Raw genomic sequence first — 22181 nt, forward strand, 5'->3', positions numbered from 1 at the left:
TTATTATGGCGATAGGAAAAACGAATATATGACCATTTACTCAATGACTTTTATAACCTTATATATGTTACTTTAAGTATTCAACTTTTGAATAAACTATTAAATTTTTATATTAAAAAATTCAAATAATGCAAACATTTAGACAAACAAATAAAAAATATATAATTATTGTGCTTCTAAAAAAAATAAACACCCCGAGGGTTAGCTCAAGGGGTAAGAGATTAAGGACATAAGGGTTGAATGAGATGATGGGTGACGAGTTTAGGGTTCGAACCTTGAGGAGGAACTAATTTACTAAAATTACTAACAGCTAACATTTACCAATTAAAAACATTAAGGTTTATGTTTTCTTATATCCAAAATTAATTTAAAAATAATATCCCTGTTGCATGGGTCAACAATGATGAAAACCACAAATAAATTAATAGTTGTGCTTCTACAAGACAAAAATAAACACATTTATCACCAAAAAAAACTTACAAAATTTCTGATACAATAAACATTTATTCTTTCAATACCAAAATTATATTTTAAAAAGTAACACACAAATAGTAAAAATAAACATAATAAACAAAAATGAATATCCCCCGTGCATCGCACGGGTCTAAAATACTAGTAATTCATAAATCATAACAAATGAGTACTAATATATATCAAATGTCACCCGTGAATGCACGGGTATAAAACTAGTCTAAACTAAAAAGAGGTTTACTCCCTTTTTTTCACAAAAAGAAAAATTATCAATATTCAATCATGCTAGTCATTAGGATTTGATTGATTCTGATCTTCTTTCTTCCCATTTTTTCTCTTTGAATCTAAAGAAATTAAAGGAGTAAAAATGTCACCTCACATATGGCTATAATTTATTCTCCATTAGCTACCACGTGCTTATAAAATGACAATCTTCGAGGCTTCCCAACAAGAAAGTCCATGGGGAATTTCTTTTGCACCTGAGTCTGAGTGATTTTCACCATCGCCACCCAATTATGGTACCTCCGTCCGGACTTATTGGGGTTTTGTGGGTAGAAAACAAGTACATCCCGTGCAATGTAATATTTTTTCTTACAAGGTAAGAAAAGACCATTGAAGTTTCTTCCTTTTGTCTTGCTAATAATTGCTCAAGGTATCCATCCCATGTTTAAATTTGAAAAGGAGAAACAAAGAGCTTATAGGATAGAATTGGGAAGAAAAAAAAGTTAAAACGGTGAAACAGAAGATCTCATGTAAAGCAACAGAGTCTACAGACTAGCCAACCAGGTGAGGCTACATATTATATGCACACACATATATCACAAAGGCAGAAACTAATGATCTAAGCAAGTCCAGCCCTACATGCCTCTCCTCAATTGGCTCCAAAATAAAAAAGTAATGATCTCCTAGACTAGAAGTTCAAAATCCAAGACATCCCCAAATGTTAGTAAAGACTAAAGACGGATAACTAAGACCATCACAAAGGCAGAAACTACAAAAACAGAAGACCACAGCACGATTAGAAGAAGCTTTTGATATGCAAGGCACCCTTCTGAGCAGTAACAAGTCTATTAACACCTTGGTGGAGGAACCTGCATTTGAACCTCGTTGATAAATCTTTCTATTGTTTGTTGACTTAGGTGTCTTCAGCATTGCTTTCACATGATTACTAAGAGTATCATCTTCATCAGCAGCAAGACTTTATGAAGCTTTCTTCTCCTACAGAAGAGAAACAATCGGACAACACATGCAGGCAGAGACAATCTCTTCGACACACGACCTAAATAAACAAAATTCTTACCACTGCAGTGATTGGTTTTGAATTACGATCTTCTTGTGCACGTCTCCCACCTTTCACCACCCGACTTGAGCCATGTGCACTCTTTAACAAACGAATTCACCTATTTGCAGAACCTTGATTTATGTTTGTGTTCACAAGTTCATTTTGCGGTCGTCGAGCCCTTCTTATGATTCCAGTATCACCATCAGCAGATACATTACAATTTCTTGGTTCCTCATAATCATTAACTACATTGCTCACTTGGCCCATGCTAACATCGGATGAAAAGGTCATCTGGGCATCATTTTGATTTTGAAATAACCCAACATTTCCCTTCTGCTCAACGGCACTATGGTCAAAGGGGACGCCAACGGTGCTGAAAAACTCTGGCGCTGTCCCCAAAGGAACATTCCTGTCCATTGCCTCCTCAGGATATGGAACTTGCATAGACTGCAGCATACATACAATTAGACTATCATTAAAAAGGAGACACAAGAAAATCGTGTTACAGCCAGAGTTGACACTAGGAGTTAGGAAGCTACCACATGTTACCATCATGGCAGAACCTACCCGGAAAGACAAAGCAAAAGCGTTAAAGCTGTGTTTACTCACAGGCATATTGGTTACTTTTAAATCTGAGTCACTACCCCATCCGCTGTCCTTAACATTAAACAAGGGGTAGTTCATTGGTTGACTTCCGGTCTCCTCATAGGAGAGTTGATCCGAAGTAAGTGACTCGAAAAGGTCTGAAATACCTGTCTCATTTGTACCATATTGAAGCCCACTTAGACCATCTGGTTCATTGCTTGCTTGATAATCAAATACTTGTGGAAGATGCACAAGTGCCGGGGAGAATAATATGTCATCAAATAGATCATTTTCTAGATCAGAAAATATGTCCGAGTTCAACAGCTGATTCTCCTGTAGGGAACATCGTGTAAAAATACACAGATCAATAAACCAAATAAGGGAGAATGAAAACAATAAAAGAAATGAAGGAATCTATCTATACAGATCAAAGATTAACACAGTTAGGCCATCTAACCTCTAGAGCCAGTTTTACATTCTGAGGTTGGGCATTATGAGCATCATATTCATCACTATTGCGATCAACTGGTGTTATAATGTTGGATGTTGTTTCCTCAGAGGTCTCACGGATAATTGCCTGGGTCTTATCTTCTGTAAGCAGTGATGAGGATACAGCAACAGGAGGTAGAGGAGTATCGGATTGTACATCTTCAGGAGAATACTTGGCAGCCATAGGAGTTGAAGCTGTCTTCTCCACTTCACCACAGTTTGAAACTTCAATGCTCTCATCTTGTTTCTTAAATAATCGACAAATGACATATGGATTCTGGTCCAAGTCAAATAGACCAAATTGACAATTTAGTAACTATCATCATATTCATATAATTCATTAGCTAGTAAGTTGCAATAACAGTACAGAAATTAATAATTACAAATTAGTTGAAGTAATGAATAAGGATTAAGGAACAAGAATGCAAGAGCGTAGTCTAAGAACCTTCACAAGAATCTAAAGCCCTTGTTCTTTATAATACAAATAATTATAAGGGGGAATTATTTCTAAGAGAGATTTGTATGCAATGTCACAGAGGTTGATCTCAAACTCAACAAACAAGAGCTTCAGATAGAGATATAAGATCTTGAAGGCGTATCAGATTTAAAAACATGAGATTTCAGCTTCAGCGAGTAGGAACAAAGCAACCCTTAAATAAAAAGGGAATGAGACTCAGACACAAGAAACAAAACAATAATAAAAAATTCACAAAATTGTATAGCTATTGGAATTCACAAAGATCCAATGTCAACTAAAATCCCATGATAATGAAGACACATTAAAAAACTAATGTAACATAATCAAGAGAATCGACCTGTCCAGGATTGGTACCATCAAGCTCCTGCAAGGTGGGCTGGTACTCATGCATCACCCAATTTGTCCTCTTCCCTCTGGGTGCACGCCCATTATAGAATACCAAAGTCTTCTTTATTCCAATCAAGCTGGACCCAGACTTGACTTTACGATCCCTGCCTGTTGCTTTCCAAAATCCATGTTCTGTTGCTCGGTTCACTAGATTCCCATTTGGATACTTCCTGTCCTGTGGACAGAAGAAGAACCACTCCGGATCCTTGTTCCGTATCACTGACAAATCTGCAACAAAACCAAACCACCACCCAAGAAATTAATAAATAAAAAATAGCAAATAAAATAACATAACCACCTCAAACTCCAAGCCTACTAGCTCTTACAGAGCAGCCCCACACTCATACTTGTAATCAAAATAAGCACTCAGGGGTAAGTACATAACAATCAAATTTATAAACATAGTTTATGAATTATGATATACCCTTTCAGCTTACTTAAGCTTCAATATTGAGTACTGGTTAAGCTATTCTGATATAATCTCTCATGTAATGAACTCATTGAACCAACGACAGCTCTATTAATAGCAAGTTGTGATTGGTGGTGGCACATAATCCAAAGTACAATAACTCCATAAGCTAGACTTCTACTATGTTTGGATCAGATTATCTTTCATCTAAATCAAATCTGAAACCGAGAAGCTTGTTCCCAGATTTGATTCGGACAATTTTAGAAGAATTTCTAAGTGCATGTTTGGAAACGCTTCTTCCCAGAATTGATTCATCAGAAGCAATTGTAGAAGTATTTCTAAGTACATGTTTGGAAACTCGTTTGAAGACCACCATGAAGCAAAAAATCATGGTGGATGGAAGCAACTTCTCTTAATTTTTGCATCTGTCCGCCGTGATTTTGGTTTCACAGTGATTTTCAAAAACGGTCTAAACACATGATCAGTGCATATTAAAATCAGAATTTGCATGTCTTGAAATTTTGAACTTCACTGAATCAGCGAGAGAAAAAAAGTACCGGGTAAATCCCAGGGCTCCCATTTGCAGACATCGATTTCTCGGATAACCCAAACATCATCACCATTACCGTTGATCTTCTGCCTGAGGTAGAAATCGATGATTTCCTCATCCGATGGCCGGAATCGGATCGCAATCGGCAGAGAATTCAAAGACAACACCGGCTTGGATGTTGTTTCCTCTGAGGTCTCAGGGATAATTGGCTTGGGTTTAACATTTTCTGTAAGCAGTGACGAGGATAAAGCAACAACAGGTAGAGGAGTATCGGATTGTACTTCTTCAGGACAATACTTGGCAGCAATAGGAGTTGAAGCTGTCTGCTCAACTTCACCACAGTTTGAAACTTCAATGCTCTCATCATGTTTCTTAAATAATCGACAAATGACATATGGATTCTGGTACAAGTCAAATAGACCAAATTGACAATTTAGTAACTATCATCATATTCATATAATGCATTAGCTAGTAAGTTGCAATAGCAGTACGGTCGGAAATTAATAAATACAAGTTAGTTGAAGTAATGCATAAGGATTAAGGAACAAGAATGCAAGAGCAGTCTAAGAACCTTCACAAGAATATGAAGCCTTTGTTCTTTATATTCCAAATAATTGTATGCAATGTCACAGAGGTTGATCTCAAACTCAACAAACAAGAGCTTCAGATAGATATAAGACCTTGAAGGCGTATCAAATTTAAAAGCATGAGTTTTCAGCTTCAGCAAGTAGTAACAAAGCAACCCTTAAATAAAAAGGGAATGAGACTAAGACACAAGAAACAAAACAATGACAAAAGAATTCACAAAATTGTATAGCTATTGCAATTCACAAAGATCCAATGTCAACTAAAACGCCATGCTAACAAAGACACATAAAAAAACTAATGTAACATAATCAAGAGAGTCGACCTGTCCAGGATTGGTGCCATCAAGCTCCTGCAGGGTGGTCCGGTACTCATGCATCACCCAGTTGGTCCTCTTCCCTTTGGGTGCACGACCATGATAGAATACCAAAGTCTTCTTCATTCCAATCAAGCTGGACCCAGACTTGATTTTACGATCAATGCCCGTTGCCTTCCAATACCCATGTCCTGTTGCTCGCTTCAAACGATTCCCATTCGGATACTTCCTGTCCAGTGGACAGAAGAAGAACCACTCCGGATCCTTGTTCCTTATCACTGAAAATTCTGCAACATAACCAAACCACCACCCAAGAAATTAATAAAAAAAAATTGCAAATAAAATAACATAACCACCTCAACCTCCAAGGCTGCCAGCTCTTACAGAGCAGCCCCACACTCATACTTGTCATAATAATAAGCACTCTGAGGTAAGTAAATGCAAATCAAATTTATAAAAATAGCTTATGAATTATGATATACCCTTTCATCTTACTTAAGCTTCAATATTAAGTACTGGTTAAGCTATTCTGATATAACCTCTCATGTAATAAACTCATTTAAGCAACACCAGCTCGATTAATAGCAAGTTATGATTGGTGGTGGCCCATAATCCAAAGTGCAATAAATCCATAAGCTAGACTTTTACTATGTTTGGATCAGATTATCTTTCATCTAAATCAATTCTGAAACCGGGAAGCTTCTTCCCAGATTTGATTCGGACTTCAGAATCAATTGTAGAAGAGTTTCTAAGTACATGTTTGGAAATTCGTTTGAAAACCACCGTGAAGCAAAAAATCATGGTGGATAGAAGCAACTTCTCTTAGTTTTTGCTTCCGTCCGCCGTAATTTTGGTTTCACCGTGATTTTCAAAAAAGTTTCCAAACATGCATGCCACTTTTCTATATGGGGCTTCACATCGCTGAACCAAAAAAACTTTAAATCCTCATTTCACAAATCAGATTCACACTAAGATCAATTCCATTCCTTTAAAAGCAACAAAAACAATCTAAACACATGATCAATGCATATTAAAATCAGAATTTGCATGTCTTGACATTTTGAACTTTACTAAATCAGCGAGAGAGAAAATGTACCAGGTAACTCCCAGGGCTCCCATTTGCAGACATCGATTTCTCGGATAACCCAAACATCATCACCATTATTGTTGATCTTCTGCCGGAGGTATAAATCGATGATGTCCTCATCCGATGGCTGGAATCGGAACCCTAACGGCAAAGAATTCAGAGACAACACCGGCATCGCCGTCTCAACCACACCCATTAACACAAAAAAGGGAAAACCAAAATTGAGATAGAGTAAAGGTGGAAACTTTGGATGGAATGAACCTGGATCAAATATAAAGAGTTGAAAACCTAAGCAGATGCTGACGTGGCTAGTGTAGAGTGTAATATAGAGATAATTTGGCGGCGTCATAATCCGCACTTTAGGATTTATATATTATAATAGATAGATTCGGATAACAATTGTTAAATCCTAACACTCTATTTTGTTAGTGAGTATGGAGTAAGCCAAAGGAATGAGCCTAATTAAACGGTTTTGTTTTTAGGCATCATGCATACATGACTATCATTATGTATGAAGCCTTTTATTGTGTTAGAACATGTATAAAGCATGATTAGTTTGTCCATGAAAAGAAAGTGTTAAAGAAATTATTCGGTCAATGACATTAATATTTTTAACATAATTCCTTTTCAGTTGTATCTCTAATAGATATAAATATGTTTCATGATTTTAGCGCATTGAAATGCTAAAAAGTAGCACATCTCATTTTGAGCACCTTCCCCTTCAGCTGCTCAGCACAGGCCTCATAGTGCATATTTACATTAAGTTCCACAGTAACTGGGTGACTAACCTGGAACAGAAGCCAATTAGTAATGATTCATTAACCAATAGCCGGAAGGGGGTGGGGGGAAACAAAAAAAAAAAAGTGATATTATACCTGAGAATTAACAAATTCTGGCACAGGTTCTCCTTCTGCTTCAGGCAATAGAGATATAACTTTGGCTAGTCTTTTTGTTTTCTTGGTAATTATGTTGCAGATTGCCTGAGGCTCCACTGTTCCTTTTATCATCACTTCATTTTTAGTCATATCAATCACAACTCTCTCAACTCCTGTTTAATAGAGTATAATAGACTATTTTCTGCAGATCAATCACAACACTCTAATCTCTCATTTTAGTCATATCATACATGATGATAGTCATGTATGCATGATCCCTAAAAATCTAAAACCGTTAATTTAGCCTCATTCCTTTGGCTTACTCCATCCTCCTCACTAACAAAATAGAGCGTTAAGATTTAACAATTGTTATCCGAATCTATATATTATGTTTTTCTCAAAAAAAAAATTATATATAAATCCTAAAGCGCCGATTATGATGCCGCCAAATCAACTCTATATTACACTCTACACTTGGCACGTCAGCATCTGTTTAGGTTTTCATTTCTTTATATTTGATCTAGGTCCATTCCGTCCAAAGTTTCCACCTTTATTCTATCTCAATTTTGCTTTTCCCTTTTTTGTGTTAATAGGTGCATTGAGACGGCGGTGCCGGTGTTGTCTTTGAATTCTCTGCCATTAGGGTTCCGATTCTCGGATGAGGAAATCATTTATCTATACCTCATTGCGTTTTTAATTTCATAAAATTATCCGGGCTTCTGTATGTTCTCCAAAAATACTGGACCAACATAAAAAGAATGCTGCAGCAGAATGAATAATATTATTAAAACATCAATTTCACAATTACAGCAACCTGCCTACCTTTTTTTTTATAAGCCAAAGAATATATTGAAAAGAAGTACAAGCGATACTTCACCCCAATAGAGTAGCAAAGACAGTTTAAAACAGCCATTGGAATTACATCCCACAGAGAACTTAAAACCCCTTGGAGGCAAGGCTTTTAAGGATATGCCTCACTAAAACCTTACTAGGCCTACTTACATACAGGAAATTGCAGGCAAGAAATAATGTCCTAAAATATGTAAAATGCTACTATTACAGTAAGATGAATCAACAAATAGCAAGTAGGGTTCAACTTCAAAAGGCATCTGATATATATACCTAATTTGACTAGATGGAAATGACACATCAATTTATTTGGATCAACAAATAACTCCATCATGGCAGACTACTCTTCAACACCACCTCATGTTTATCAAAAGTTCATCCACCCAAATAAGAGAATTTGAAAAGAACCTGAAGTTTATCTTGGCGCTGATGCAGCAACTTTGCAGCCCCAAGAAGCATTGTGGTGTGAGCATCATGTCCACAAGCATGCATTCTGCCATCAAACCACAAACAAAACAGTAATTTTTTTCCCTAAAGCAGATGAAGAAGCTAAAGTGGGGTTACCTGCAAAGGGAGTGCATCCGTGACAGCACGAATTGCAATGATGGGACGAGTACCAGAGCCAATTTGGGCAAGAATCCTCGTTTCGGCAACTGGGTATGTGTAAGGTATGCCAAGCTTGTCAAGTTCACTGGTGTTGTGCTCTTGGAAACCCAGTTCTGGGTGCTATGAATCTCCCTTCTCACCTGAACCAACCGATCTTTTTCCTTGTTGGCTGCATAGGTTTCTTCATCCCCTTCATACCTCACCACAGCAGAAAGGCAAATGCAGGACAGAAACACAACAAGCACGTTAATGGCTACCATCAAACATTCTAGATCATGGGTTCTTTCATCTCTTTCAAAGTAACAGATGTGGGAAATTATGCACAGAACTCAGAGGTCAAAAACAAAGCTTGGGAAGTGAAATAATTCATATCTGCTATCATTTGACTATCAAAATTGTTAAAATGTCTTGTTGATACCTTAATCATTAAGGTGGAAAGAGGTGGATAAGGCAAAGAGACAAAATAGAAAATATGAGATTTGATTTTTTTTTTTTTGTTAAGGTAGAAAGCTTAAATAAGAAGGAAGTAAATTAAGTACTTGCGTCTAAACTCTAAATACAAGAACTCATACGAGATTTGATATGTGACGTGATAGATTGTATCTTGATTTAATTTAATAAAAATTTGCTTTAAAAAAATGGAAGAGATAAATAGAATCAAAATTTGGTGAAAATGAAATAGAAAAGATTTGGAGTGTGAAAAAATCAAAAAATTATGGATCTTTACCTATAAAAAATGCTATTTTTTGTTTGTTTATAAAGCTTGTGCATAACCCTCATAATATCCCGGTTGTTGTTGTTATTTGGTGGTCCTGACGTTGGCGAAATGATCATGGGATGGGTGGTCAATAATGTTGTGTGTCAAGTTTTGAACGATGTTGTGTGTTTGAGGTGATGGTCTACTGTATATTGGCACTGCTTCCTTGACTATAGTTGTGAACCTGTGTTATTTTGCATATAGTAGCTTCAATCTCATCTCTAAGAGAATGTGGTGCACTACAGTGCAATTGTGAGAGATGCTCATGGTAATTGGATTTTCGAAGTGTCAGTTAGCTTTGGGTTTGGAAATGATTTCCTCACAGAAGTCTTAGCCATAGAAATTGGCTGGTGGCACATATGGGATCTTGCCCATAAGGCGGTTCTTTGTTACTCTGATTGCTCGAATTTGGTTGATACATTTCATCAGAATTTGGATGTGTCGTATTTCATGGCGATGAATTCTATTATGAGGGTTCGAGTCTGGCTTGGTCGAGACTAGGATGCTCGCATTGCTTACATTCTAGGGAGAATAACAATGTGTTAGAGATAAATAAGCATAATATCCTACGAGATATTTCTTTATTTATTTATTGAGTTATTTTGTAATATGCCTTAGAATATTCTTAGCATATTATGTACTTTCATTATTATAAATAACATTGTCTACCTCACACACAATTTTTGGTGAGAGTATCTAATCTTACATGATATCAGGTTTAGGTTACAAACCCTAGCCTCCAAACCTAGTGCCACCACCTTTCTCTCCCTTTTTACTGGTCCAGCCGCCGCTCCCGCCAACCTCTAGGCATCTCTGTTGTGCTCCTTCATACTCAAATTCTGGGCAAATTGACGTTATTTTTTGGTGCAGTCGTTCTTTTCTTTTTTTTGCAGCAGCCTCGTGTTTCGCGCTGCCAGACAGCCGTCAAACTTGTTGTCCACTCACCTTACGCGCCGCAGGTTTCTGTCACCTCACATCTCGCGCCGCCAGACACCTTTCCTGCGCTACCAGACCTCATGTTCCGCGTCGCTCCCTTGTCCATGCAAGCCGCTTGCTTTTCCTTGTTTTCAACTCGCCGCCACACGTCTCTCTCTTGTTTCCTGTCGCCTCTTCTTGGGATTCGACTGCCTTCAGCTTTCGGGATCCGCGCTGGTTCCTTTTTCTGTGCCTGTTGACCGCTGCCAGTGCATAACAGTTGAACTTTTCAACTTTTAAATTATCTTTTGTGTTGTCTTTTGACCATTGAATATTTTTCAGAATGGCCGACACACCTTCTCCTTTGTCTCTTCCATTTTCTGTCTTGGTGCACATGATTACAGTGAAACTCAAACCAGATAATTTTCTCCTCTGGAGTAAACAGGTCACTGCTCTTCTTCATAATCAGAACTTGTATGACATTGTTGATACTACAGTTGATCCTCCGTCAGCATTTATCCACCAAACATTTACACAAACAGGCACCCAACCGCTTCATGATGGTGCTTCTGCTCCGAATCCTCTATATGCTCAGTGGCAGGCTCGCGATCGTAATGTCAACAATCTGCTTCTTTCCTCTCTGACTGAGGAGGTCTTATCTGAAACTCTTAGTGCAACCACTGCTCGTGATGTTTGGGTTGCTCTCCACTCTGCTTATGCTTCACGAAGCAAGGCACATGAACTCCGTCTCCTTGATGAACTTCAGCTCATGCGTCGTGGCTCTCTATCTGTTTCTGAATACGGAAGAAAATTCCGCACTATTTGTGACCAATTGACTGCTATTGGTGCAATTGTTCCTAATGATGACAAAGTTCATTGGTTTCTTCATGGTCTTGGCTCCTCCTATGCAAATTTTTCCACGGGTCAGCTTGATCAACTACCCCCACCTCTCTTTACTGATATTCTTTGTAAAGTCGAGAGCCATGCTATTTTTCAGGCTTCTCTTGAGGAATCAATGATCCCTCCACCTGCGAGCCATCAACCACGCTCTTCTGGTAATCCGTCTTCTAATAGTGGCAACTCTAGTGGAGGATCTCGTCAGCATCGCAATAATGGTGGCTCTAGTCGTCGTGGCTCTTATACTCCTCGTTGTCAAATTTGTCGTGAGCAGGGTCACTATGCTGATAAATGGTCGGTTCGCTGGGCTCGTCCTTCTGAGTCTACAAATTTGGCACAATCATTTGCTGCAAGTTATTCGTTAAACAACTCAAACCGGTTCGATTGGTATATGGATACGGGTGCTACCTCACATATGACTCATTCTCTATCTCAGCTGACAGACTCTCATGCCTGCTCTGGTAATGATCGTGTTCTTGTTGGTAATGGAGCTGGTTTACCTATTACTCATATTGGCTCTCGTTCTGTTTCCCATTATGTATATTTATCTAATGTCTTGGTTGTGCCTCGACTAACCAACAATCTTGTCTCTGTTAGCAAATTGACTCGTGAACACAATGCTAGAGCTATTTTTCAGGATGATTCTTTTGTTATTCAGAATCGACAGACAGGCACCGTTTTGGGAAGAGGCCCATGTGATAAAGGGCTTTATGTGCTTGACCAAGGATCACAGGCGCTGCTTGCTTCCAGTTCTCCATTACCTCGTACCTCTTTTGAATTGTGGCACTCATGGTTAGGACATGTTAATTTTGACATTATTCAACAATTGCATAAAATTGGTTGCTTCAATGTTTCCTCTATTTTGCCGAAGCCTATCTGTTGTACTTCCTGTCAGATGGCTAAGAGTAAACGTCTAGTCTTCTATGATAATCATAAACGGGCTTCTGCAGTTTTAGACCTTATCGATTGTGATTTGTGGGGACCGTCTCCCGTTGCTTCTGTTGATGGATTTTCTGACTTTGTTATTTTTGTGGACGATTTTTCCTGGTTTACTTGGTTTTTTCCATTGAAGCGCAAGTCTGATTTTTTTGATGTACTTGTTCGATTCAAAGCATTTGTGGAAAACCAATTCTTCCGGTCGATCAAAGTTTTTCAAAGTGATAATGACACTGAGTTCACTAATAACAAAGTCCAGGCTTTATTTGCTTCTGCTGGTGTGCTTCATCGGTTTTCATGTCCTCATACTCAGGCACAAAATGGACGGGTTGAACGGAAACATAGACATGTTCTTGAGCTTTGTCTTGCTATGTTATATCACTCACATGTCCCTACTAGCTATTGGGTTGACGCTTTTAGTACTGCGGTATATATTATTAATCGTGTGCCTTCTAAGGTGTTATCTGATCAGATTCCTTTCCAGCTCCTATTTCAGGTTGCACCTACGTATGCAAATTTCCATCCTTTTGGATGTTGAGTGTTTCCGTGCTTGCGTCCCTACATGAAAAATAAATTTAGTCCTCGGAGTACTCCTTCCATATTTCTGGGATCCAGCAGTCACCACAAAGGATTCAAATGCTTCGATCCGACTACTTCTCGCACTTATGTGTCCCGTCATGCTCAATTTGATGAATTTTGCTTCCCTTTTGCAGGCTCAAACTCTTCTACCAATGACTTGGTGGCCTCTACATTTTATGAATCAGCTGCAGGTTCTTCTCCATCTTCACAACCTGTTATTCCTGTCGTTCCGGAGAGTTCCCCACCGACTGGTCCTCTACCTTGTCCATCTTGTGCTGACCTAGATGTTCAGCCGGTTCTTGCTAATGATGCACCACCTTGGCCAGTTCCTCACAATGATGCTCCACCTTCGCCGGCTCCTACTTCACCAGCACAACCGGCCACCCCTCCTGTTGCGACTCAGGCTCCGCCTACTTCACCGCCTACCACTCCTCCTGTTGTGGCTCAAGTTCCACTTGCTCCTATTGATGCTCGTCCGCGGACTCACTCTCAGAATGGTATTTTTAAGTCGAATCTGCGTTATGCCTTGGTTCACGCTCAGCCTACTGGCCTTCTCACTGCTTTGCATACTATTACTGAACCTAAGGGATTCAAATCTGCTATGAATCATCCTCACTGGTTGGCAGCTATGGAGGATGAACTTTCTGCCCTTCATAAGAATTGTACTTGGACTTTGGTTCCTCGTCCTTCCACTACCAATGTTGTTGGAAGTAAATGGGTCTTTCGCACTAAATTTCATAGTGACGACACTGTTGAGCGCTTAAAAGCGCGTTTGGTGGCTCAGGGTTTCACCCAGATTCCAGGGTTTGATTACTCTCTTACTTTCAGTCATGTTGTCAAAGCTATTACTGTACGCCTTATTTTATCTCTTGTTGTGCTTAATGATTGACAGCTTCATCAGTTGGATGTCAAAAATGTTTTCCTTCATGGTCATCTCACTGAAACTGTTTATATGGAGCAGCCTCCTGTATTTGTTGATCCTCGTTTCCCGACTCATGTGTGTCGGTTGAACAAGGCTCTCTACGGCCTCAAACAGGCACCTCGTGCTTGGTTTCAGCGCTTGAGCTCCTTTCTCCTGCGTTATGGTTTTTCGTGTAGTCGGGCTGATCCATCCTTGTTCTTTTTCTGCAAAGAACATATTACTCTTTATCTTCTTGTGTATGTGGATGACATCATTCTTACTGGTAGTGATCCCACTCTTCTGACTCAGTTTATTGCTCGTCTTAATGCTGAGTTCGCCATTAAATATCTGGGTAAGCTTGACTACTTCCTTGGTCTTGAGATCACTTATATTGTTGATGGCTTGTTCTTGGGACAGGCCAAATATGCACATGATTTGCTTTCTCGTGCTATGATGCTTGAGGCCAGTCATGTTTCGACGCCCCTGGCTGCTGGTTCTCATCTTGTCAGTTCCGGTGAGGCTTACTCAGATCCTACACATTATCGTTCTTTGGTTGGGGCCTTGCAGTACTTGACTATTACTCGCCCTGACTTATCGTATGCTGTTAATACCGTTAGTCAGTTCCTTCAGGCTCCGACTGTGGATCATTTTCAGGCTGTCAAACAGATTCTTCGTTATGTCTGTGGCATGCAACACTTCGGTCTTACGTTTCATCGCACCTCTTCCCCCGCTGTCCTTGGTTGTAATGATGCTGATTGGGCTCGCTGCACGGGCACTCGCCGCTCGACTTATGGCTACGCTATTTTTCTTGGTGACAATCTCTTGTCATGGTGTGCCAAGAAACAACCTACTGTTGCTCGCTCTAGTTGTGAATCTGAGTACCGCGCTATGGCTAATATTGCTTCTGAGCTAGTTTGGTTGCTTAATCTTCTTCATGAACTTCGTGTTTGGTTATTAGCGACTCCTCTTCTTCTTAGTGACAACCAGAGTGCTTTGTTTATGGCTCAAAATCATGTTGCTCATAAGCATGCCAAACACATTGACTTGGATTGTCACTTCATTCGTGAGTTGGTTTCCTCTGGTCGACTAGCTGTTCGCCATGTGCCCACTTCTCTCCAACTTGCTGATATTTTCACTAAGGCCTTGCCTCGTCCGTTGTTTGACCTTTTTAGATCCAAGCTTCGAGTTGGTCTTAATCCAACGCTAAGTTTGACGGGGGGTGTTAGAAATAAATAAGCATAATATCCTACGAGATATTTCTTTATTTATTTATTGACTTATTTTGTAATATGCCTTAGAATATTCTTAGCATATTTTGTACTTTCATTATTATAAATAACATTGTCTACCTCACACACAATTTGTGGTGAGAGTATCTAATCTTACACAATGCAACAGATGCGTTAGCCTGACAAGCTTGCAGCGATCACACTTTGCACCATATTTGGAGAATACCTCGTCTATTGTTACTCTGACCTTGTGCCTGGATGTGCTAGTCTAGTTTTAGCTGTTTTTTTAGTATTTCTCTTGTAACAAAAAAAATTTCAATTCTAAGGTATTAATTTAACGGTATTCTTCCGTGACATGAGATTTCAAATGATACTAGTGTCATCTTTACTTATTTTGCAAGTTGTCAATCATTTTAAATTTTCTTATTCTAATGCTTATTATTTACTGTTTCTTTTCGTCTATATTTACTTAAAGTAATATAATATGTCATACATTGTTAAAGTAATATGTCATACATTGTTGTATTTTTGTACCTTAGACAAGGTACCGAAGAAGCATCATTAATTTAGTGATGGGTATTTATATTAATATTTCAATAAGTGTCTATGAAAAACATATATTAAAAATTGTGATTAATTTTATTAATTTTGAAAAAGTACGATTAATTTTATTAATTTTAGAAAAGTATTATTTATTTTTCTATATTTCCCATAAAATATATTTTTATTTCTCTTTATTTACTCTTCTCATAAAGGCATTATTAGATGCTCTCTTTAAATTCTAATTGGTTATATATATAGAAAAAATATCTCTTTGAACAGTTAAACATATGTTTTTTTTTCGAAGAATGTTAAACATATGTATTGCCCGTTTATTTAATGGTTTCAGTTTTGTCAAAATAAATTGGGTCTAGTTATGTACCAAAAAAAACTTGGGTTTAGCTTTTGTGAACCATCTATTAATTTTGTTTGGCTATTAAAAATCAGTTTTAACTACGGTTTGAATATATATTAACCCAAACTTTGTGTAAGTAATTTGGGACCTGATTTCAAAAAAAAAAATTTGGGACCTAAATTTTCAACCCATCAACCCTAGCTTGTCAAAAGGATTTTTGAGAATTCAAAGCCATATTCTTCATTTCATAATTTTTTTTTGTACTAGTGAGTCAACCCGCCATTAAGCGGGACGAATTGACTTTTCTAACTCACATTCTCTGGAGCGCCAACTCACTCTGATCTGCTTTAGGCAGGTTGAGGGATAGACAAGGCAAGGCGAGTTGACCCAAATTGCCACCCCTATGACAAACACAATTAATTTCCTACTTTTAAAAATTAAGAAGGTTCAGCTAATTAATCTATAACAAAGTCAATGTGGTTCAAGAAGATTATTATCACTAGGAAGGTGTGAACTAGAACTTAAATCTTGAACCTCACATGACAATAGCAAAGTTCGCGGTGAGTGGTCATGACGGTTGGGCTAGGACGTAGCGATGAAGGTGGTGACGACGGGTTCACGAGCAAAGCAACTACAAGGACTTCTCCGGCAGCGAGGCTAGAGCTCTTCTCCTTTCATATGTAAAACAAAAACCTTAACCAAGACCAACTAAGTATGACATTGAGAGAGACATCTAGACTACACTGAGGCGAAATTTTATTCTTTTTTCAACAAACTTCTCTCCTCTTTTGGATGGGCATGGATTTAAAGAAAAAAAGAGATGAGGTTTGAATTAGGGAACCCATCACCCTTAAAAAATAGTTGAACTCGACGAGTTAACTAGCCCCTCCCATTGCAAAACCACCAAGCTTGTTGGCTGAATGTGGCGGGTTTTGTGAGTTGGCGAGCTAGATTGTCTGACTCACTTTCCTAGCAGGTTGGCTCAGCAGGTTGAACCCACATTGTCACCCCTAACAAAGGTTCAGGTTTACTACTCCAACTGAAATGTCATTCCATTATCCTATTTTTATTTTTTTTTCACAAAAAGAGAAATTATCAATATTCATTATTCAATCATGCTAGTGATTAGGGCTTGATAAATTCAGATTTGTCCCATCTTTCTCTTTGAGTCTAAAAAGAAATTAAAGAAGAAAATTGTCACCTCACATTTTGCTATAAAAAGTTCCAATTAGCTACCAGGTACTTATTTAGCTAGCTAATGACAATCCTCGAGGCTTCTCAACAAGAAAGTCCATGGGGGGATTTTCTTCTGAGTCTGAGTGATTTTCACTAATGCCACCCAATTATGGTACCTCCGTCCGGAATTATTGGGGTTTCGTGCGTAGTAAACAAGTACATAGCGTGCCATGTGATGTTTGTTCTTATAGGTTAAGCAAAGACCAGTTTTCAACTTCACTCATTATTGCTTGTAATTTAAAACCATACATGTAAGATGCCATGTGGCAACACTTGTACTGAATTGTAGAAAAAGCTGCAATCAAATACGGATATACTACTACAAGATGCCCCATTAATATAACTACGTTCCATTATTTTATGACGAAACAGTGAAACACTTTCACCGTCATGATTCATGCACACTAGATCTAACAATGCATAGCCCACAGAAAATGCTAGTATGCAATGCAAACAATAATAATTCAGCATTGAAGTTTCTTCTTTTGGTCTTTGCTAATAATCCCATGTGTAACTATGAAAAGGAGAAACAAAGAGCTTATAGGATAGAGTTTGGAAAAAAAAAGTCAAAACGGTGAAACTGAACATCTCATGTAAAGCAACAGAGTCTACAGACTAGCCAACCAGGTGAGGCTATATATTATACACCAACTAGATATGCACACACATATATCTGAGTTATCAACAAAATCTAAGCAAGTCCCAACCCTACATGCCTCTCCTCAATTGACTCCAAAATAAAAAAGTAATGATCTCCTAGGCTAGAAGTTCAAAATCTAAAACATCCCCAAATGTTAGTAAAGACTAAAGACCATTACTGAGACCATCACAAAGGCAGAAACTACAAAAACAGAAGACCACATAGCGCGATTGGAAGAAGCTTTTGATATGCAAGGCACCCTTCTGAGCAGTAACAAGTCTTTCAACACCTTGGTGGAGGAACCTGCATTTGAACCTCTTTGATAAATCTTTCTATTGTTTGTTGACTTAGGTGTCTTTGGCATTGCTTTCACATGATTAGTAAGAGTATCATCTTCATCAGCAGCAAGACTTTCTGAAGCTTTCTTCTCCTACAAAAGAGAAACAATCTTACAACACATGCAGGCAGAGACAATCTCTTCGACACGCGAGCTAATTAAACAGAATTCTTACCACTGCAGTGATTGGTTTTGAATTACGATCTTCTTGTGCACGTCTCCCACCTTTCACCACCCGACTTGAGCCGTGTGCGCTCTTTAACAAACGGATTCTCCTATTTGCAGAACCTTGATTTATGTTTGTGTTCACAAGTTCATTTTGCGCTTGTCGAGCCCTTATTATGATTCCAGTATCACCACCAGTAGCTACATTCCAATTTCTCGGTTGCTCATAATCATTCACAACGTTGTACACTTGGCCCATACTAACATCGGATGAAAAGGTCATCTGGGCAGCATTTTGATTTTGAAATAACCCAACATTGCTCTTCTGCTCATCGCCACTATGGTCAAAGGGGACGCCAACGGGGCTGAAAAACTCTGGCGCTGTCCCCAAAGGAATCTTCATGTCAATTGCCTCCTCAGGATACGGAATTTGCATAGACTGCAGCATACATACAATTAGAGTATCAATAAGAAGGAGACACAAGAAAACCGTGTTACAGTCAGAGCTGACACTAGGAGTTAGGAAGCTACCACATGTTACCATCATGGCAGAACCTACCCAGAAAGACAAAACAAAAGAGTTAAAGCTGTGTTACTCACAGGCATATTGGTTATTTCGAAATCTGAGTCACTACCCGATCCACTGTCCTTAACATTAAACAAGGGGAAATTCATTGGTTGACTTCCAGACTCCTCATAGGAGAGTTGATCCCAGGTAAGTGAATCAAAAAGGTCTGAAATAGCCGTCTCATTTGTACCATATTGAAGGCCACTTCGGTCATCTGGTTCATTGCTTGCTTGATAATCAAATACTGGTGGAAGATGCACAAGTGCCGGGGAGAATAATTTGTCATCAAATATATCATTTTTTAGATCATTATACATGTCCAAGTTCAACGGCTGATTCTCCTGTAGGGGAACATCAAGTAAAAATACTCAAATCAATATATCAAATCAGGGAGACTGAAAACAATAAAAGAAATGAAGAAATCTATCTATACAGATCAAAGATTAACCCAGTTAAGCCATCTAACCTCTGCAGCTAGTTTTACATTCTGAGGTTGGGCATTTTGAGCATCATATCTGTCACTATTGCGATCAACCGGGGTTATAATGTTGGATGTTGTTTCCTCAGAGGTCTCAGGGATAATTGCCTGGTGCTTATCATCTTCTGTAAGCAGTGACGAGGATACAGCAACAAGAGGTAGAGGAGTATCGGATTGTACTTCTTCAGGAGAATACTTGGCAGCCATAGGAGTTGAAGCTGTCTGCTCTGCTTCACCACTGATTGAAACTTCAATGCTCTCATCTTGTTTCTTAAATAATCGACAAATGACATATGGATTCTGGTACAAGTGAAATAGACCAAATTGACAATTTAGTAACTACCATCATCGTCATATGATTCATTAGCTAGTACTCCCTCCGGTCCTATTTATAAGCATGAAAGAGAAGAAAAATCTTGGTCCTTTTTATAAGAACCAAATGAAAGTTTGAGCTATATTAATTAATTTTTTCTAATGATACCCTTATTAATTCTAACTTGTAAAATGTATCTCATTAATTATTCTCTCTCTTTCCCACTTTCCAACACTAATAACAAAGGGTAATTTTGAAAGTTTATTTTAATTTAAGACAAATTTAATGCATTTTATCTAGTTTAACTACATTTCTTAAACTATGTGAATTTTTTTGTTGTTGCTTATAAATAGGACCGGAGGGAGTAAGTGGCAATAGCAATATGGCAATTAATAAATACAAACTAGTTGAGGTAATGCATAAGGATTAAGGAACAAGAATGCAAGAGTGTAGTCTAAGAACTTTCACAAAGAATATGAAGCTAGAGAGATTATAAGGGGGAACTATTTCTAAGAGATATTTGTATGCAGTGTCACAGAGGTGGATCTCAAACTCAACAAACTAGAGCTTCAGATAGAGATATAAGACCTTGAAGGCGTAACAAATATAAAAGCATGAGTGTTCAGCTTCAGAAAGTAGGAAAAAAGCAACCCTTAAATAAAAAGGGAATGAGACTTAGATACAAGAAACAAAAAATTACAAAAAAATCACAAAATTGTATAGCTATTGCAATTCACAAAAATCCAATGTCAACTAAAACCCCATGATAACAAAGACACATAAAAAAACAAATGTAACATAATCAAGAGAGTTAACCTGTCCAGGATTGGTGCCATCAAGCTCCTGCAGGGTGGGCCGGTACTCATGCATCACCCAATTGGTCCTCTTCCCTTTGGGTGCACGACCATGATAGAATACCAAAGTCTTCTTCATTCCAATCAAGCTGGACCCAGACTTAATTTTACGATCCTTGCCCGTTGCCTTCCAATACCCAAGTATCGTTGCTCGGTTCAATCGATTCCCGTTCGGATACTTCCTGTCCTGTGGACAGAAGAAGAACCATTCTGGGTCCTTGTTCCTTATCACTGACAAATCTGCAACAAAACCAAACCACCACCCAAGAAATTAATAAAATAAAAAAAAATAGCAAACTGGTTAAGCTATTCTGATATTAATCTATCTCTCATGTAATAAACTCAAAGAATCAACAACTGCTCTATTAATAGCAAGTTGTGATTAGTGGTGGCACATAATCCAAAGTACAATAACTCCATAAGCTTGAGTTTTACCATGTTTGGATCAGATTATCTTTCATCAAAATCAATTCCAAAACCGATAAAGCTTCTTCCCAGAATTGACTCATCAGAATCAATTATAGAAGAATTTCTAAATGCATGTTCGGAAACTCGTTCGAAAACCACCCGTGAAGCAAAAATCATGCTGGATAGAAGCAACTTCCCTTCAATTTAGCTTCTGTCCGCCGTGATTTCAGGGTGATTTCCGAAAGAGTTTCCAAACATGCATGCCACTTTTCCACACATTAAATCCTTATTTCACATATTAGATTCATATTAAGATCAAAACTGGCATGTCTAGAAATTTTCAACTTTACTAAAATCAGCGAGAGAGAAAGAAAAAAAAGTACCGGGCAAATCCCAAGGCTCCCATTTGCAGACATCAATCTCACGGATAACCCAAACCTCATCACCATTACCGTTGATCTTCTGCCGGAGGTAGAAATCGATGATCTCCTCATCCGATGGCCGGAATCGGAACCCAGTCGGCAGAGAATTCAGAGACAACACCGGCACCGCCGTCTCAACCGCACCCATCAACACAAAAAAAGCAAAAAGCAAATTGAGATAAGATAAAGGTGGATGGAATGGACCTGGATCAATGATAAAGAAATGAAAAACCTAAACAGATTCAATGGAATGATTCAGAGGATTTGAAGAAGAGTGTGATGTGTGGTGCCCATGGCTTTTTGATCTTGTCATATAAAGGTTCAGTGACACTGTAGTGCAGTGTTGTAGTGGGGAGTGTACGATGATGTAGCAGTGGTGAGAAACCGCGTCTATGTACCGAGTAGATACCGCGTACGATGTTTTACCCACTGTTTTCCAAGAAACTACGGTAATGCCACCGTTGGTAGGGGTATATGGGTGAGGGACTGAGGGGTGTTTTGGGAATAAAATATTGAGAAATTGACATGTTATCAGGCGAATGATATCTTGACACGTATATCTCAAGAAAGATAGCCTGACACGTCGGATTGAAATTGTATGATGGAGCACACTCTTTCCTTTTACGTGCTGATTAAGAATACGTTTTTTTGACATAGATAATGTTTAGCCCGACTTATTTTT

The 22181-nt window shown here is 38.4% G+C and overlaps 2 protein-coding genes across 3 annotated transcripts; both read right to left on the reverse strand.

Moving 5' to 3' along the window:
• Window positions 1-1196: 1196 nt before the first annotated feature.
• On the reverse strand, window positions 1197-9418 carry LOC130748327 (protein NTM1-like 9). 2 transcript variants are annotated; one of them, XR_009022653.1, is made up of 11 exons: window positions 8928-9418; window positions 8772-8856; window positions 7515-8275; window positions 6649-7427; window positions 5562-5839; window positions 4659-5052; window positions 3643-3920; window positions 2796-3104; window positions 2363-2671; window positions 1772-2200; window positions 1197-1689 (listed from the first exon to the last, which is right to left on the reverse strand). XR_009022653.1 is itself a non-coding variant. In XM_057601511.1 (10 exons), exons 4-10 carry the CDS (start codon window positions 6986-6988, stop codon window positions 1868-1870), a joined length of 2241 nt encoding a protein of 746 aa, XP_057457494.1. In that variant the 5' UTR covers window positions 6989-7427; window positions 7515-8275; window positions 8772-8856; window positions 8928-9418; the 3' UTR covers window positions 1197-1867. The 2 variants fall into 2 exon arrangements, 1 of the variants encoding a protein (XP_057457494.1); XM_057601511.1 differs by having other exon boundaries at window positions 1197-2200.
• An 8462-nt stretch (window positions 9419-17880) lies between these two features.
• LOC130748350 (protein NTM1-like 9) lies at window positions 17881-21858 on the reverse strand. Its single transcript, XM_057601564.1, has 6 exons — window positions 21461-21858; window positions 20632-20909; window positions 19491-19802; window positions 19057-19365; window positions 18467-18895; window positions 17881-18384 (listed from the first exon to the last, which is right to left on the reverse strand). The coding sequence occupies exons 1-6, from the start codon at window positions 21645-21647 to the stop codon at window positions 18109-18111; spliced, it is 1791 nt and encodes a 596-aa protein (XP_057457547.1). The 5' UTR covers window positions 21648-21858; the 3' UTR covers window positions 17881-18108.
• Window positions 21859-22181: the final 323 nt, after the last annotated feature.

Source organism: Lotus japonicus, chromosome 1 (genome assembly GCF_012489685.1).
Source record: "Lotus japonicus ecotype B-129 chromosome 1, LjGifu_v1.2".
Taxonomy (NCBI): domain Eukaryota; kingdom Viridiplantae; phylum Streptophyta; class Magnoliopsida; order Fabales; family Fabaceae; genus Lotus; species Lotus japonicus.

Bases quoted from the DNA above. Each gene is read 5' to 3' on its own strand.
- LOC130748327 (XM_057601511.1), bottom strand. From the start codon at position 6,988: ATGACGCCGCCAAATTATCTCTATATTACACTCTACACTAGCCACGTC. The intron at 5,840-6,648 runs GTACATTTTCTC...GTTATGTTGCAG, and splicing joins GGAGCCCTGGGAGTTACCTG to AATTTTCAGTGATAAGGAAC. The intron at 5,053-5,561 runs GTCGACTCTCTT...GACTTGTACCAG, and splicing joins ATGGCACCAATCCTGGACAG to AATCCATATGTCATTTGTCG.
- LOC130748350 (XM_057601564.1), bottom strand. From the start codon at position 21,647: ATGGGTGCGGTTGAGACGGCGGTGCCGGTGTTGTCTCTGAATTCTCTG. The intron at 20,910-21,460 runs GTACTTTTTTTT...GTTTTGTTGCAG, and splicing joins GGAGCCTTGGGATTTGCCCG to ATTTGTCAGTGATAAGGAAC. The intron at 18,896-19,056 runs GTGAGTAACACA...TGTATGCTGCAG, and splicing joins TCGAAATAACCAATATGCCT to TCTATGCAAATTCCGTATCC.